Source organism: Danio rerio, chromosome 8, assembly GCF_052040795.2.
Source record: "Danio rerio strain M-AB ecotype USA chromosome 8, GRCz13ab, whole genome shotgun sequence".
NCBI lineage: Eukaryota > Metazoa > Chordata > Actinopteri > Cypriniformes > Danionidae > Danio > Danio rerio.
In genome coordinates this window covers 35,134,456-35,149,223 of record NC_141028.1, presented here as the reverse complement: position 1 = coordinate 35,149,223, position 14,768 = coordinate 35,134,456, and the positions used below count along the sequence as shown (strand labels likewise).

The 14,768-nt window shown below is 33.7% G+C and overlaps 1 protein-coding gene across 1 annotated transcript in view; it reads left to right on the top strand.

Moving 5' to 3' along the window:
• The window catches only part of ralgps1 (Ral GEF with PH domain and SH3 binding motif 1), a 191,336-nt gene that overhangs the window by 41,545 nt on the left and 135,023 nt on the right, over positions 1 to 14,768 (top strand). Inside the window, 1 exon segment of the mRNA NM_001100146.1 lies at positions 9,092 to 9,218. Coding sequence (NP_001093616.1) covers positions 9,092 to 9,218 — 127 coding nt within the window.

Here is a 14,768-nt window from a genome sequence, read left to right as displayed (position 1 = left end):
TTAGACATGTATGCACATATTTAATTAATATTTATATTTAAACGAACATTTTAAAAAATCTAAAAATATATATAAATCTTTGCAATTCTCACCTGGTCTAATAACATGCAACACATCAAGATTCCAGCAACAGCCAACTTGGATGTCCGCACCATATGCGTCACGGCAGAAACATTTATATAACAGATATTCAGAACTGCAACAATGGCTTAAACAACCTGTCCCATCGAAACTGACAAGTTTAATAAATATTGTCAAGCTACCGAAGTCTGTATGGCAATAATTGTCACGTACTGTAAATGGCATACTGGCAAACATTTAACACTGAATAAAGCACATAATCAACATCTGAGGTCATCATTGTCATTGTAGATGCTATTTAGCCGTGACGTCACCGAAGTAGAAACCATTTAGAAAATGGGAGCTTTGCTCATCCCTGTCATGGATAGTTAGAAGAAGAAGAAGAAGAAGAAGAAAAAGAAGAAGAAGAGCAGCAGCAGCAGCAACAACAGCAACAACAACAACTTTATGAATGGTAATTGTGTTTAGGAAACAGTGTTGGAGTAATCACTTACCTGGGGTAGAATGTTGATAATTGTAGGTTGAATGAACCGCCAACTTATCCAGCACCTTTTTTACGCAGCGGATTCCCTTTTAGCCGCAACCCATCACTGGGAAACATCCATTCACACTCATTTACACTCATACACTACGGACAATTTAGCTTACCCAATTCACTTGTACCACAAGTCTTTTGATTTGTGGGGGAAATCGGAGCACCCGGAGGAAACCCACGCAAAAACGGGGAGAACATGCAAACTCAACACAGAAATAGCAACAGACCCAGCCAAGGCTTGAACCAGCAACCATCTTGCTTTGAAGAGATTGTGCTACCCACTGCGCCACCTTGACAGCCGAAAATTATCTAAGATAAAATAATAATTTATTTTTTTAAATTGTTTCATTTACTGTTATTTTATCATCTAAAACCCACCTAAATGAGGAATGTATCCTTTAGATTGCACAGTGTATTCTGGTACCTATTTATCATTCTAAAACAACAGGCAGATCATGGAGTTTATCCTGTGCAATCTTTACTTTGTTGAGGAATATCTGTGTTATTGAGTTCAGACTCACTGGAAGCCTTAATGATTCGGGATGCAAGCGGCTTCCAGAATTGGCATTCCACATCCAGCCACAGTACTTCTGAAAATTGAGAAAAGATGGAAAAAGCAGGAGCATGTTGTTTATTGCGGCAGGGACCGTTTGTCTGATACCACAAACCCAGCTTTCTTGCCATGTATTTAGCTTTGCCACAGGGGAATTTTGACAATGACATTATTAAATGGAATATTATGTATTGTGAAATTATTTACGTAGCAAAATTGACATTTAACAGCGAAGTTCGTTTAACTTGTCAGTGTAATTCATTAAAGCTGTTTATACCTCAACTGCCAATATAATGCTATTTATAATATACCCATGCATGTTTATATATATATATATATATATATATATATATATATATATATATATTTTTTTTTTTTTTTTTTCCTGTTTTAGTTAATTCTAACATTTATTATTTTCTGTTTTATTAAATTTTCATAGTTTTCATAGTAAGCATGTATAATTAATTGAATAATTTAAATAATTAATGTATTATGTTTACTCCAGCCCTACATCACTTTCTTTGCAACCAATACAAAAAAAAATGTTACTTAATAAATTGCACTGTTCAGTGTAAACTACTGCACCACATTTTAATTCATTGATTTTAAATCTAAAATGGCTCCAACACCAACCAAATGGCTCCTATAATGTAACAACAGAGATTATTGTTATTATTACAATTTTCACTTTGCTTAGAGGTAAAAATAAGTTCTCCTTTTCAGGATAATACTGCTAACAAACATGCTGATGCCACATGCGCTGTTGATAGCATTTAGTTTCATATTTAATAAATTCTGCATTTTCTTTCAAGACCAATAAGCACAGTAAAAATGACATGCATGAGAAAACAACAGTCTAGAAAGTGCCGCAAACATGATTTTATTTTCATAAACTTTTTTTTCATTTGGTTGCACATTTACATACTAAATTGCTTTACTATTAGATGCTTTATGGTATTAAAGAAAACTATTACTCAAGGTTTACTTTAGCAATCTGTTTCAATCCCCTACAGCAAAGTCTGAACAAAAGTATTGATTTATTTGTACGTTTTGTTTGTTTGTCAGTTTCACTTGAAGTATAAACAAACTTTAGGTCTTCTTATAGTATTTTATTTTATTTTTATTTAATTATTATTTTTATTTTTATTAATTTTTTTATTAAATATATTTTTATTTATTTTATTTTTATATATTTTATGTTTTATTTTATTTTTTTACCAAGGCTCCAGAAATAGTGTCAGAGTTACATTTTATCTGCTGTTCTTGGACAGAAAAAATTTTATAACAATTCATGTAATCAAAAACATCAATACAATACTATATATATAAAATAAGCAATCACACTCCAGTGGCGTATTTTCCATACATCCCAGAAACCTGAAGCTTGAATTGGGGAAGATGTGGACAATAAACTAGGGTCCAGATTTAATTATAGACTAAGGCGTTGTCCTGTTCATTATAAAAGTGAACTTGCAACTATTTGCTGACAATTCTGCCTGACTGTAATGACCATATTTGATCTTGCTGTGCAAATGGTTTATGTTAGATTGCTCATGGCACAGACTGGAGTGAGTATTTCTTTGTCATTCTTTTCAGCCAGTTTCTGAAACGCTTGACTTAAAGACCCTGTTTCCATTTATTTGAAGATTAGCTGTTGATTTCCCATTATGCATGCAATGAATTGGGAGGAATATGGCACTCGCCATTATACATTTAGATATTACTTTCAACACTATTAGGTTTGCAGTGTTAATCTGGCTAGCTTTTATCAATGGTAACTTTGCTAATATATACTGTATATAATATATTAATATATATATATATATATATATATATATATATATATATATATATATATATATATATATATATATATATATATATATATATATATATATATATATATATGTAAGATGCAGTGTACTCACAAAGTTTCTTATAGTCAGTTGAATGTCTTTTGGTGGACCAATATCAGCAGATATTAAGCAGACAGTCTACTAATACTCTAATGAGAATCATTTGCCTAGTAGTTGCAATGATAAATAAGGTAATACCAGAATAAAGTGCAAAATAAAGTTGAGTTGAATCTATACCACAAAAGAAATTAAGGCAGCTCTAAAGGCAAAAAAAGGGGTGTACCTGAGTATGCTGTTGAGTGTACACTGTGTGATAAAATTAAGATGCGACAAGCTTCAGAAAGAAAGATATTAGAGGAAAGAAGCAATAAAAGATCCAGAGGGCATGTTGACAGAAAGAGGGAAAGATGTACAGGTTTTGGCGAAGATATGAGAGATGAAGGAGAGCTGACATTTTGTGGTTTGCTGACAGTGAGACAGATGGCCCTGTGATTCCACTGCGTATCTTGGTGTCACAGGGAGTCCAAAATTAAAACTGACTAACTGCCAAATGCAAGCCAGAATTCGCTTTGGTGAATAAATAAATCCAGTTGCCCAGTTATTCAATATGCAACAAAATCAATTCCCTTCCTTTCACTTGCACAGCTGTTCTTTTGCAATACTCCACTTCCCCTATACAAAATTTCTACAAGCACAAAATAAATAATTAAAAAAATAAATAAACTGTAAAGAATGGCCATTATTTCAATTGTAAAAAAAAAAAAAAAAAAAAAAAAACAGGTTAACTGTAAGTTTCCTTAAAATATAAGGTGAATAACAAGGAAGTGATGAGATGAAACAAGACATGAGATTGGGTTCACGAGAATGAGATGAGATTTTTACTCTATTTTTAAAAGAAATTATATATATATATATATAGATAGATAGATAGATAGATAGATAGATAGATAGATAGATAGATAGATAGATAGATAGATAGATAGATAGATAGATAGATAGATAGATAGATAGATAGATAGATAGATAGATAGATAGATAGTTGAAGTCAGAATTATTAGCCCCCTTTTGATTTTTATTTTCTTTTTTAAAATATTTCCCAAATAATTTTTAACAGAGCAATGAAATTTTCACAGTATGTCTCCTAATATTTTTTCTTCTGGAGAAAGTCTTATTTTTTTATTTCGGCTAGAATAAAAGCAGTTATTAATTTTTTAAAAACCATTTTTGGGACAAAATAAGCTAGTTTTTCCCCCGATAATCTACAAAACAAACCATCGTTATACAATAACTTGACTAATTACCCTAACCTGCCTAGTTCACCTTATTAACCTAGTTAAGCCTTTTATTGTCACTTTAAGCTGTATAGAAGTGTCTTGAAAAACATCTAGTAAAATATTATTTACTGTCATCATGGAAAAGATAAAATAAATCAGTTGTTAGAAATAAGTTTTTAAAACTATCATGCTTAGAAATGTGCTGAAACAAGAACAGAACAGAAATTGGGGAAAAAATAAACAGGGGCGCTAATAATTCAGGGGGGCTACTAATTCTGGGGGGCTAATAATTCTGACTTCAACTGTATATATATATATATATATATATATATATATATATATATATATATATATATATATATATATATATATATATATATATATATATATATAGATAGATAGATAGCAAAACTATAGGTGCTTTTTAAAATCAGTGCAATAACTGTTATTTTACTTATATTTTATTGAACTCTATGCAGTTCTAAGCACATGCAAACACTGCAAAATATTTGCTAATATATGAATGGAAAATAGGCTGCACGGTGACACTGTGGGTAGCACGTTCACCTCACAGCAATAAGGTTGCTGGTTCGAGCCTCGGCTGGGTCAGTTGGCGTTTCTGTGTGGAGTTTGCATGTTCTTCCCTTGTTTGTGAGGGTTTCCTCTAGGTGCTCAGGTTTCCCTCACAAGGCCAAAGACATGTGGTATAGGTAAATTAGGTAGGCTAAAGTTGCTTTTGGGTATGTGTGTGGATGAGTGTGATTGGATGAGTGTGAATGGATGTTTCCCAGTGATGGGTTGCAGCTGGAAGGGCATCCGCTGTGTAAAACATAAGCTGGATTAGTTGGTGGTTCGTTCTGCTGTGGCGACCCCTGATTAATAAAGGGACTATTTTTATTTATTTATTTATTATTACCATAAATTTTTGTTTAATTTTATTGTTTTTTTTATTATACATTGTATAGTTGCAAGCAGCAGTTTCCAGGGTTCAAGCATTCATAAAAATAATTTATCAGTTAGGAAGTCTCTAACCACTTCATTTAATGATAAATATGCAATATAATTTTAGCTGATTACATTGAATTGCCATAGACAAAAATCATTAATCATTTTTTTATAGCACCTACTTTGCGCAGACAGCATTACAACTTTAACAAGCTTTTGTGCAATATGGTTGATGTGCATGCCAAATTTCTTTAAGATTTGAGGATTAATTTATGAATTACTGACTTTTTGGAATATTTGGATATGCTTATTTTGTAAATTCAGTTCAGGTTTGTGTCAAAAGTAGTCATGAATTTTGAATATTCCCAAACTTGGAAATCAGCTCTGTGGTTCGTCAGATTATTTGAGACGGTTCTTTCTCCTACTCCCATTTACTCTGTAAGTGATTCCGCTCAAAGTTTGACGTTCAGCTTTTAATATTAGCTTAGAGGCACATTTCTACCAAATTCATGTGTAAGTGGAAAGTTGTTCTGAATGTGTCCCTGAGCTCAGCAATTGATGTATGGAGGCTTTAACCGCTATCTGGAGCAGCTACAGTGGCAGGAAGCACAGTATGAACTATGCTGTAATCAAAGTCAGTCATGTGTTACTGAAAAATAAAATAAAGATGTTAGTGCTTGAAGGAATCCCCTCACTTTTATTGCCCTCGGTGGGTTTGTTTAGTACTGTGTATGTGTCTATTGGAATGAGTAATGCTATTGTGGCGTTCGTTCAAGAGGAGGGAGACCAACTTCTGCTGTGGTTGAATGATAGCTTGATAAAGGAGATGAGAAAATGTTTTGTTTTGGCATTTGATTGCCCTAACTAAAGCAGAAAATTGCTAGTCTTGCAGGCTAGATGCTAGACACACTCGCATGTGGAAATCGCATTCGCTAAAACAAGCCGGCACAGTTATAATTGACCCTGTTCATCATTTGTAATGGTTTTGTAATTAGCTTCCTCTTAAAATATCGTATGCAGTCTCCCTTAGCTCACAGTACTTCTTCAAGTCTTTGTCATAATATTATCATTTCCACACCAGGCTTGCTGATTGATGGTGTCGTGATTTAACATTCCTGCCGCGGATTATCTTGACGCCGTTTAAAATCAAATAAAATCCTTACCGCTTCCCTTTGCAAATAAAAGGGAACAAAATCGCTTTACTGATTCTCTGTTGCAAGTCCAAAGGAGAGGAGTCCAAGTTGTGGTTCATTAAATTATTCAGGTATATTTCAGGCCAACTTCTAAATGATGAATGAATATGTATTTTGCAGAGAGCAAAGCTTATTGTCAAGTCAGCTTTCCACTCTCTAACTGTATTGTGCATCTGGGTATGAAGCTGTTGTAACAGAAGTTTATCCAGTGTTTGTATAAATATTAATTAATTAATTAATTTATTGTTTATTTTTTGATATACTGTATAAAGGTATTGTTCACTCCCCAGAAAAAGTTTAGTTTATATATATATATATATATATATATATATATATATATATATATATATATATATATATATATATATATATATTATTTTTATTTTTTTTGCTATTAAGTGACTATAAAGTTTGAATCATTATTAAGAGGTTAAGTGAATTAAAATGGTATCAGAATATGGCAGGTGAATGTTACTTTGATTAAGCTTGAACTTAAGACTTAGCCTGAGAGTTAGCCTGCCCTGGACCAGGCTAGTTTCCCAGCATAAGTTGCCAGGGTAACTAAGTTTGAACTATCGTAAATTTGATTTATGAAACCAAATCCGTCATTAATAAACCTGACTTACCAAAATAAGCCTGGCTTTTTCTGTAAGCTTGGTTTATGAAATATCCCCCAGTCATTTATGTCGATTTAAAAAAAAAAAGACATTTATACATTATTTTAAAGCTGAATTAATAAGCTTTTTATTGATTTATGGTTTGCTGGGATAGGACAAGTATGGCTCATAGGCTATGTTCACACTGCGAGGCTTAATGCTCAAATCAGATTTTTTTTCCTCAAATAGCTGTTATTATGCAAATAAAGATGTCAATAAAAACAAAGGATCAACTCATGTCAGGTTAAAAAAATTCGGAGACATCCCCTCTAGTAAGTTACGATGACATATTCACAACTCAAAAAAAGTTTCACCATATTCGTTTTTTGTAAATCATCTGAATGTTGTATGTGTTGCCAAATGGCAACACTGCAATAATGGAATGTGGAATATTGCAATGGGTTAGCTAGCTCAGCTGTGATCTTGAAGTTGTAACAATAACAACATGAATGCTAGTAATATAATGTTGATTAGTTGTATGTTAATTGCATTTGCATTATGGATAAAATTAAATTTTAATGACAATACTATTGAATAGTTATGAATACAGGGAACAGTGTATTACTGAGGACCACAATGTTCTATAGTAAAAGAAGAAAAGGACAAAACTGGCTCTTCCTGCAGATGAAAGTGTGGATGAGAAGGGATTTAGTGACCATGAGAATGATGCAGATTGTTTACTGCCATGCACTGCCAACATAAGATTGGTTTTCATTGGTTTTGGAGTCACATAGAATGTTCAAGGAAACAGTGTTATTTATTTATTTATTTATTTATTTATTTGTTTTAGAAGTTTTTTTTTTTTTTTTTTTTTTTTTTTTTGCGAGCAGTGTGGTTTCAACAACTTCTGATTGTGTTGTTTGAATGCAACATTCTTTCTTATCAAACCTACAAGAGTGAATTGACTGGATAGCAGTATATGTATTAGTCTGGCACCAGGAGAGCATGTTGAACTACTTTGTGGAAACACACTGCAGCATTCGATGTGATAAACCATGGGTGATGGAATTCCTCAGTTAACAAGCTCTTTGTTAATCCTAACAGGGCTTTGGCACATGGTCATCTCCACTGATGTTATTTAATCACACGTGTGCTGTAAGGAAGCATTGGCTGAATTTTTGCCACTCATTAAATACTTTGTAGACACTGGGCCTGTTTCATGTGATCTAGTGCTTTCTATAAATAAGAAGCACACCCGGTGCACACCCGGTGCTGTGTTTGAGTGTCTGTAGTTTAGACTAGGAGTTTTGGGAACCTCTCTCTTAACACTATTACAATACTCCCTCACATAGTTTATAATGTTCATATTAATTTAACATTCAATATGTAAATATGTATGTATGCATGTATGTTTGTAAGTATAGCAAACACATAGTTTTACATTTGAATTAATTATTCAAAGTAACAGTGAAAACAAAAATTTGCTAAATATATTTATGATGGTAATTATTGGCAAAAAAAATTTACAGTATGCAATAGGTGTTATGTTTTGGAAAATGTTTGTCATCTACGATGCATTCAAAAGTTAAATAAAACCAACCAACCAACCAATCCAATTAGAGAAAGAAACAAACAAACAAACAAATAAATAAATAAACAAATAAATAAATAAATAAATAAATAAATAAATAAATGAATAAATGAATAAATGAAAGCATCAACAGCAACAAATAATTAAATAAATGAAATATGCAATTAAAATTGTATACAAATATGTAACTCCATATTATATGGATTAAATATCTTTGGGTTATCATTTTGATTTTTATTATTGCAGTATTAATATAAAACTACTCCTAATATCTTTTAGTTCCATTTGAATGCATTAAAATATATTTTTATGTTATTATTATTATTTATTTATTATTTTCCTCCCTATTCTGATATGTTCTCAGATTTTGAATTCCTCTGATTAAATTATTTCATGCTTTTCTCTTAGTCTTGAGGTTTTCCTAATTTGTTCCCTCTTTCTTTTTTGTCGTTTTCTGTTCTGAACAGTTGATCAGTCGGAAGGACAAGGCCACCTTTGAGAAGCTTGACTTCCTGACGTCAAAGGAAGAGAATTACAACCGCATGAGAGAGTACACCCGCTCGCTCAAAATGGCCCCCTGCATCCCCTACCTTGGTGAGTGTCACAAAAGATCACAGCTGCGTTAATGGACTTTTGTCACCTTCTTCCCTTCACATACTATAATGACTGACCACATTCAGTCAGACATGTCTTGAGGCAGTGTGAGTGGGTTTTAATGAAGTTTCTTATTAGCAATGGGTCATACTCCCATTGGGGGCCTTGTGAAATTGCCTCATTCAGTGCTGGTGAACCCTTTTTAATTTAGCCGAATGGCTTCTTGCTTGTTGGGGCTATAGTTGTTTTAGGTTGGCTGAACACCAGGTTTTGGCCATGTGTCATCTGCTATTTCTGTGGTGTCCAGCAGAGGGCAGTTCAATGCACTGCTTTAGTTAATAGTTAAGAAAACTGCATTTGTCAAACCATCTCAGACATTTTGTATTCTCTCACTATACACTATAAGCTTCTATCTATCTATCTATCTATCTATCTATCTATCTATCTATCTATCTATCTATCTATCTATCTATCTATCTATCTATCTATCTATCTATCTATCTATCTATCTATCTATCTATCTATCTATCTATCTATCTATCTATCTATCTATCTATCTATCTACCTATCTGCCTGCCTGCCTGCCTACCTACTTGCGTATTTTTTCATTTATTTATTAATTTTTTTTTTTTTTAATGATTGACTGCTAAAGTTATAGAGGTATAGAATATATCGAAAGGTATATACATAAGTGGTGTGTATATGTATATTTATTTTAATTTACCAACGTTACTAAGGCAAATAGTTTTAGGTGTCAAAAACAAAAATATTTAAACAAAACATCTGATCTCTTTATAATAAAATAAATATAAGTATTAAAGACACTTGTAAACTTGATAAATAAAATGTTACAATGTGTGTGCAATGGCAAAGCGTAAATACTAAACAATTAAACCAAACTTTAAGGTGTGAGTAAACCTCAAACTCTGTCGAAAACACAAATTATGATAATCAAATCTGAGCTTTCAAGTAAAGGAACATCATTGTTTAAATACATATTGCAACAATACAAACTGTAAAGTTGAATGACTACATTACCCATATGCTAAAAAAATCTTTCAGATGAAGTACTGGTGGCTAGGATACACAAGAAAAGAAACCAAAAAGCCACTCTGGCGACCTCTAACAAACGTACACCCTAAGCTTATTGACACTGCTTCCAAGGCTCTAGCTCAGCAGCCACATTTTAATAAAACTATAGCCTTTATATCGAAACTACATGCCAAATCTTTTTTTTAATTGATTTTAACAATGGTGTTCGGTAAATATATAATATCGATACTTATAGATTTTATCGCCCAGCCGTAGTTAATCCACTATGTAATTATTATTATTATTATTATTGTTAATGATAATAATAATAATAATAATAATAATAATAATAGACACAGCTTGTTAGTTGACTACAGAAATGGTTTTGTGTAATGTGAATGATAATGCATGCATATCTTTTTTACTTTTTCAATTTGTTGATTTTCTATCGTGTTGACTCCCTATTAGGGTTGGTCGGTATTGACCAATTTGGCATCGTACGATGTCTAATGTGAAACATCGCCATGGACCATGCCATCGCCGTCGTAGGCGGGGGGTGGAAGTGGTTGTTAAATATCAATTAATTCATAATGAATTAATTAATTGTAGCCTACCGTTTTCACTACCTGTCCCACATGATCTTTGCTTTACCCATAACCAAACCATAAATAAATAAAGTTACAAACAACTGACCACCTGTCAATCACTTTTTTTCAGTGGGGCATAAAATAGGCACAGCATAGCATCGATGGCATAGTCTATCGACACAACCCTATTCCCTATATAGTTTATCTTTAACTGAGATGTTTTTAATCCTTAATAAACTCCAGTCACGACAGGCCCACAGTTTCTCCAGTAAACCACTGTTTACTAATAGTAACAATACTAGTAAAAAAAAGAAAGAAAAGAAAGGAAGCGCTGTCAGTCTCCTCTAAAGGTACTGACAGCACTTGAAATGGATTCCTTCTCAGGATTGTCACTCTGATGGGGATCAGGATGTATATCCCTCACTCAATTACACTCCTTTAACTTAATCATCAGAAGTGAGGTCCGTATGATAAATCCAGCTGTTAGCCATGAGCACCAGCTCATCGGGAGGCTTAATGTTAGGGAGGTGTCTTTGACTTTGTCTTGTTTTACGAGATGCGCTTTTTAAGACGTTGATTTTTAAGCTGCACAACAGACTGTACGCTATGTCATTGCCATATGTTTGAGGTTCACGGTCACAGTTTTCCAGGTGCTCCTGTGTCATTGCGGTATGTGAATAACTTAAAGGCCAGTCAGGAATAACTTCAGACGGCTGTAACTCAAACATTCACTTTGTCTGAGTTCATTTCTAGAAGACTAAAACACTGCTCATGCAGACCGTTGCTGTAATTTTTAAGAAAAGTAAACATGTGGATCAAGCTGACGCATAACATATTCTTTTTCCCAGCCGCACACATCCTTCTCATTAACTAAATTTCCTTTACATAATCCACACTGCTACTTATTGGCGTTGTGTCAGTAAACTGCTTCACACTCAACAGAGGACTTTTCAGAAGACACATGGAAGGAACCATTGTACCTGGTACCGGTACCTTGTGGTTAAGTTGCAGGGAACTCCAGGAATATATTCCCATTTCTGAGCAGCAGGCAGTTGAAACCGCAGGGACGGAAAGACTGTCTGACGTGGCTGAGATTGTGCGGGCTGTCACTTCTTATCTATCAGTTTCCACTGGGCTTCTCCAGCGGTCTGTTCCATTTCCCAATGGGACAGAGGAAAGAGGAAATGAAAGGATTTGAGATTTTGTCAAGCACTTTACATTTTTATTCTTTTTTTTTTTTTATTTATATCATAGATGTTGTATTATTGGTTTTGTTATATAAATAAACAAGTTCGGTTTGTATCAAAAAATGCTGGAACACAGCGCACGACTTAAAATCTAACCACAGTTTAAAAACGCTAGGGGCCAGATTTACTAAATAGGGCAAATTAGTGTGAGAGTTCCAGTGGAATGTTTTCCAAGTGTTCACTGGTAATGCACAAATGAAAGATGACAGATGCAGCAGCTCGTCCCCATAATGCCCCACATGGCACACAAAGCAGTGCAAGGTGGAAAGCAAGCAGAGCCATGGTAATTATGTGTAGGGCAAGAAATCGATTCTGCGTCTGTTATGGCATTTTCAAAATGCATCGCTATTCTCTCTTGAATCGATTCTGAGTTTGTTTTTTAACCGAAGACATCGCTCTATGCTTTGCAAATAGCCATACTCTGTTTGCATTCAATTCCTTACAAGTTCCGCTTAAATCTAAATTATTCATTAATAACGTTAATTTCCTCAGAAGGTCATGATTCACACTCATTAAATAATTACTATGTTTAGCCTTTATTTTACATTCTTCTGTGAAACGAAACACAGACGTTTAAGCACAATTCCTTCCTCAGTGTGTGACACAATCCTTTCACTCCACCCTTTTATTCCACAATCAATCACATTACATCATTAGTTAGACTGCTACTTTATATTTTAAAACAATATCATTTTCATTTCAATATACTGTAATTAAACACACAAGAAATATTTACCTTCACCATTAAAAACATTATATTACAGGAATATATGTCAATTATCGTCATTCACTTATGGAATTCCGATAGTCCAAAACATAAAAAATACATCTTCATCTCAAGCCATACTGTTTGCATTCAATTCTTTACAAGTACCGCTTGAATCTAAATTATTAATTGATAAAGTTAGAGAAGGTTTAAGTAAATTGCAGGAGTATTTATATACAGCAGTGAGCTATATTTACATTAATGTCCTGATATAAAAGACAACTTGCATGACTCAGCGAAACACACAAGTGGTCTTACTGGTGAGAATTTGAGTGTGTGGTTAAAAACTAAAACTAGTCTAGAGCACATTCTGCTGTTAGTTCAGAATCGATTTAGGAGAGAATATCGATGCAGTTTTAAAATTGCACAATTGATCTCAAATACTTTTTCAGCACGCTCTAATCTGGTGTGTTTAATCTTTGAACAAAACAGGCACAGAAATAGTTTAAATGGACAGTTCAATGAAACTATCTGTCTTTGCAAGAAACAATACAACACAATTACCATTGGAACATCAGCTTCTTATTGCATAATAAGGCATGCACTGTCACAAACCTAAAATAGTGCATACTTAAGCTTTGCACATCATTTTTTGACACTGAGGTCATGCTCAAAGGTGAACTCAATTAGAACTGCTTGAGTGCAGCTTTCTCTGTGTTGTAAAAACTATATATTAGGAGTTTAAAATGACAGAAAAAATGACAGATCCATATATGAAATGCAATTCCATCTTCAAAGGATTTGCATGGATTTACAGCACTGGTAGTTGTTAGATGGCTTATGGCAGTGGTGCTCAACCACCAGGCCGCTGGCTGGTACCGGGCAGCAGAAGAAATTGGTACCAACTGGTATCAGACAGCAGAAGAAATTATTGTTTCTTTTTATTTATTATCTGAGTCTGAACGATATTTTATTTTGTAGAATCTTTTATTTTGAAAAAATGACAATATTCTCTTACTTGCATCTTGGTCACTTGAGCACCCAAATTTAACCCACAAGCAGCAAAATGAGTAAGAAACAGACGTCTTTGGAAAGTTTCTTTGCAAAGTGAAAAAAGGCTCAGTAAAGGACCCACAAGCTGCCAAGGAATAGATCCGCAACCCATTTGTCAACAAATCAGGTGAATCCACTATGTCTATACAAGAAGATCAACTGCTGGAGATCGCAAATGATGGTAGCCTTTTAGGGGTCTTTGCATATTGTGTCTTTTTTAGAGTTTGCACAAGTTTGTTATTTCCAATGGAGGTGCGTGGCATGACGCGCTCGTGCCTTTTCAGCAAGTCAAGTGACAAAAACTGACCAATCAGCTTCATACTTTGTATAGAATACATACACTTCATTAGACTAATTATCTCAGACAAACAAAAAACACCCAAACACTGCAGTCTTAAAATTTTCTACATAAATAAAACTTGTATCGGAATTACAACAATGTTTTGTAAGCTCTCAGAGCTCATCCTCTGAGAAAATGGTTGATGGTCGCCTAGCAGCCTAACCCCCCCGGTTCGCAGTAAAATTGACTGGTCTACAGTGATAAAAAAATGTTGATGACCATTGGCTTTAGGTGTCCATACATCGTGCAAATTTCGATGGTCGGAAGATCATATGTCTGTGCACACGTCACAAGTGAGTTTATGTGTAAATTGTTTGCAGTTAAATACGACACAAATCTGAAATTCTAAAGCAATCACATGAAATGGACATGGACAGACCAAAACATTGCTTTCGGAGCCTTTCTCTCTTCCCTTCTCTCCTCACAGAACAATAATATTTTATCTCTGTTATTTCCCAAGTATAGATGTACACATACCAAAGTAGTGTTGATTGATTTTTTTTTTTTACATTAGTAAAATCAAGAGGGTTGGTTGATTTAAAATTGTATAAAACCATGGAAGATCTCTTTTTGTACTTTAGCACC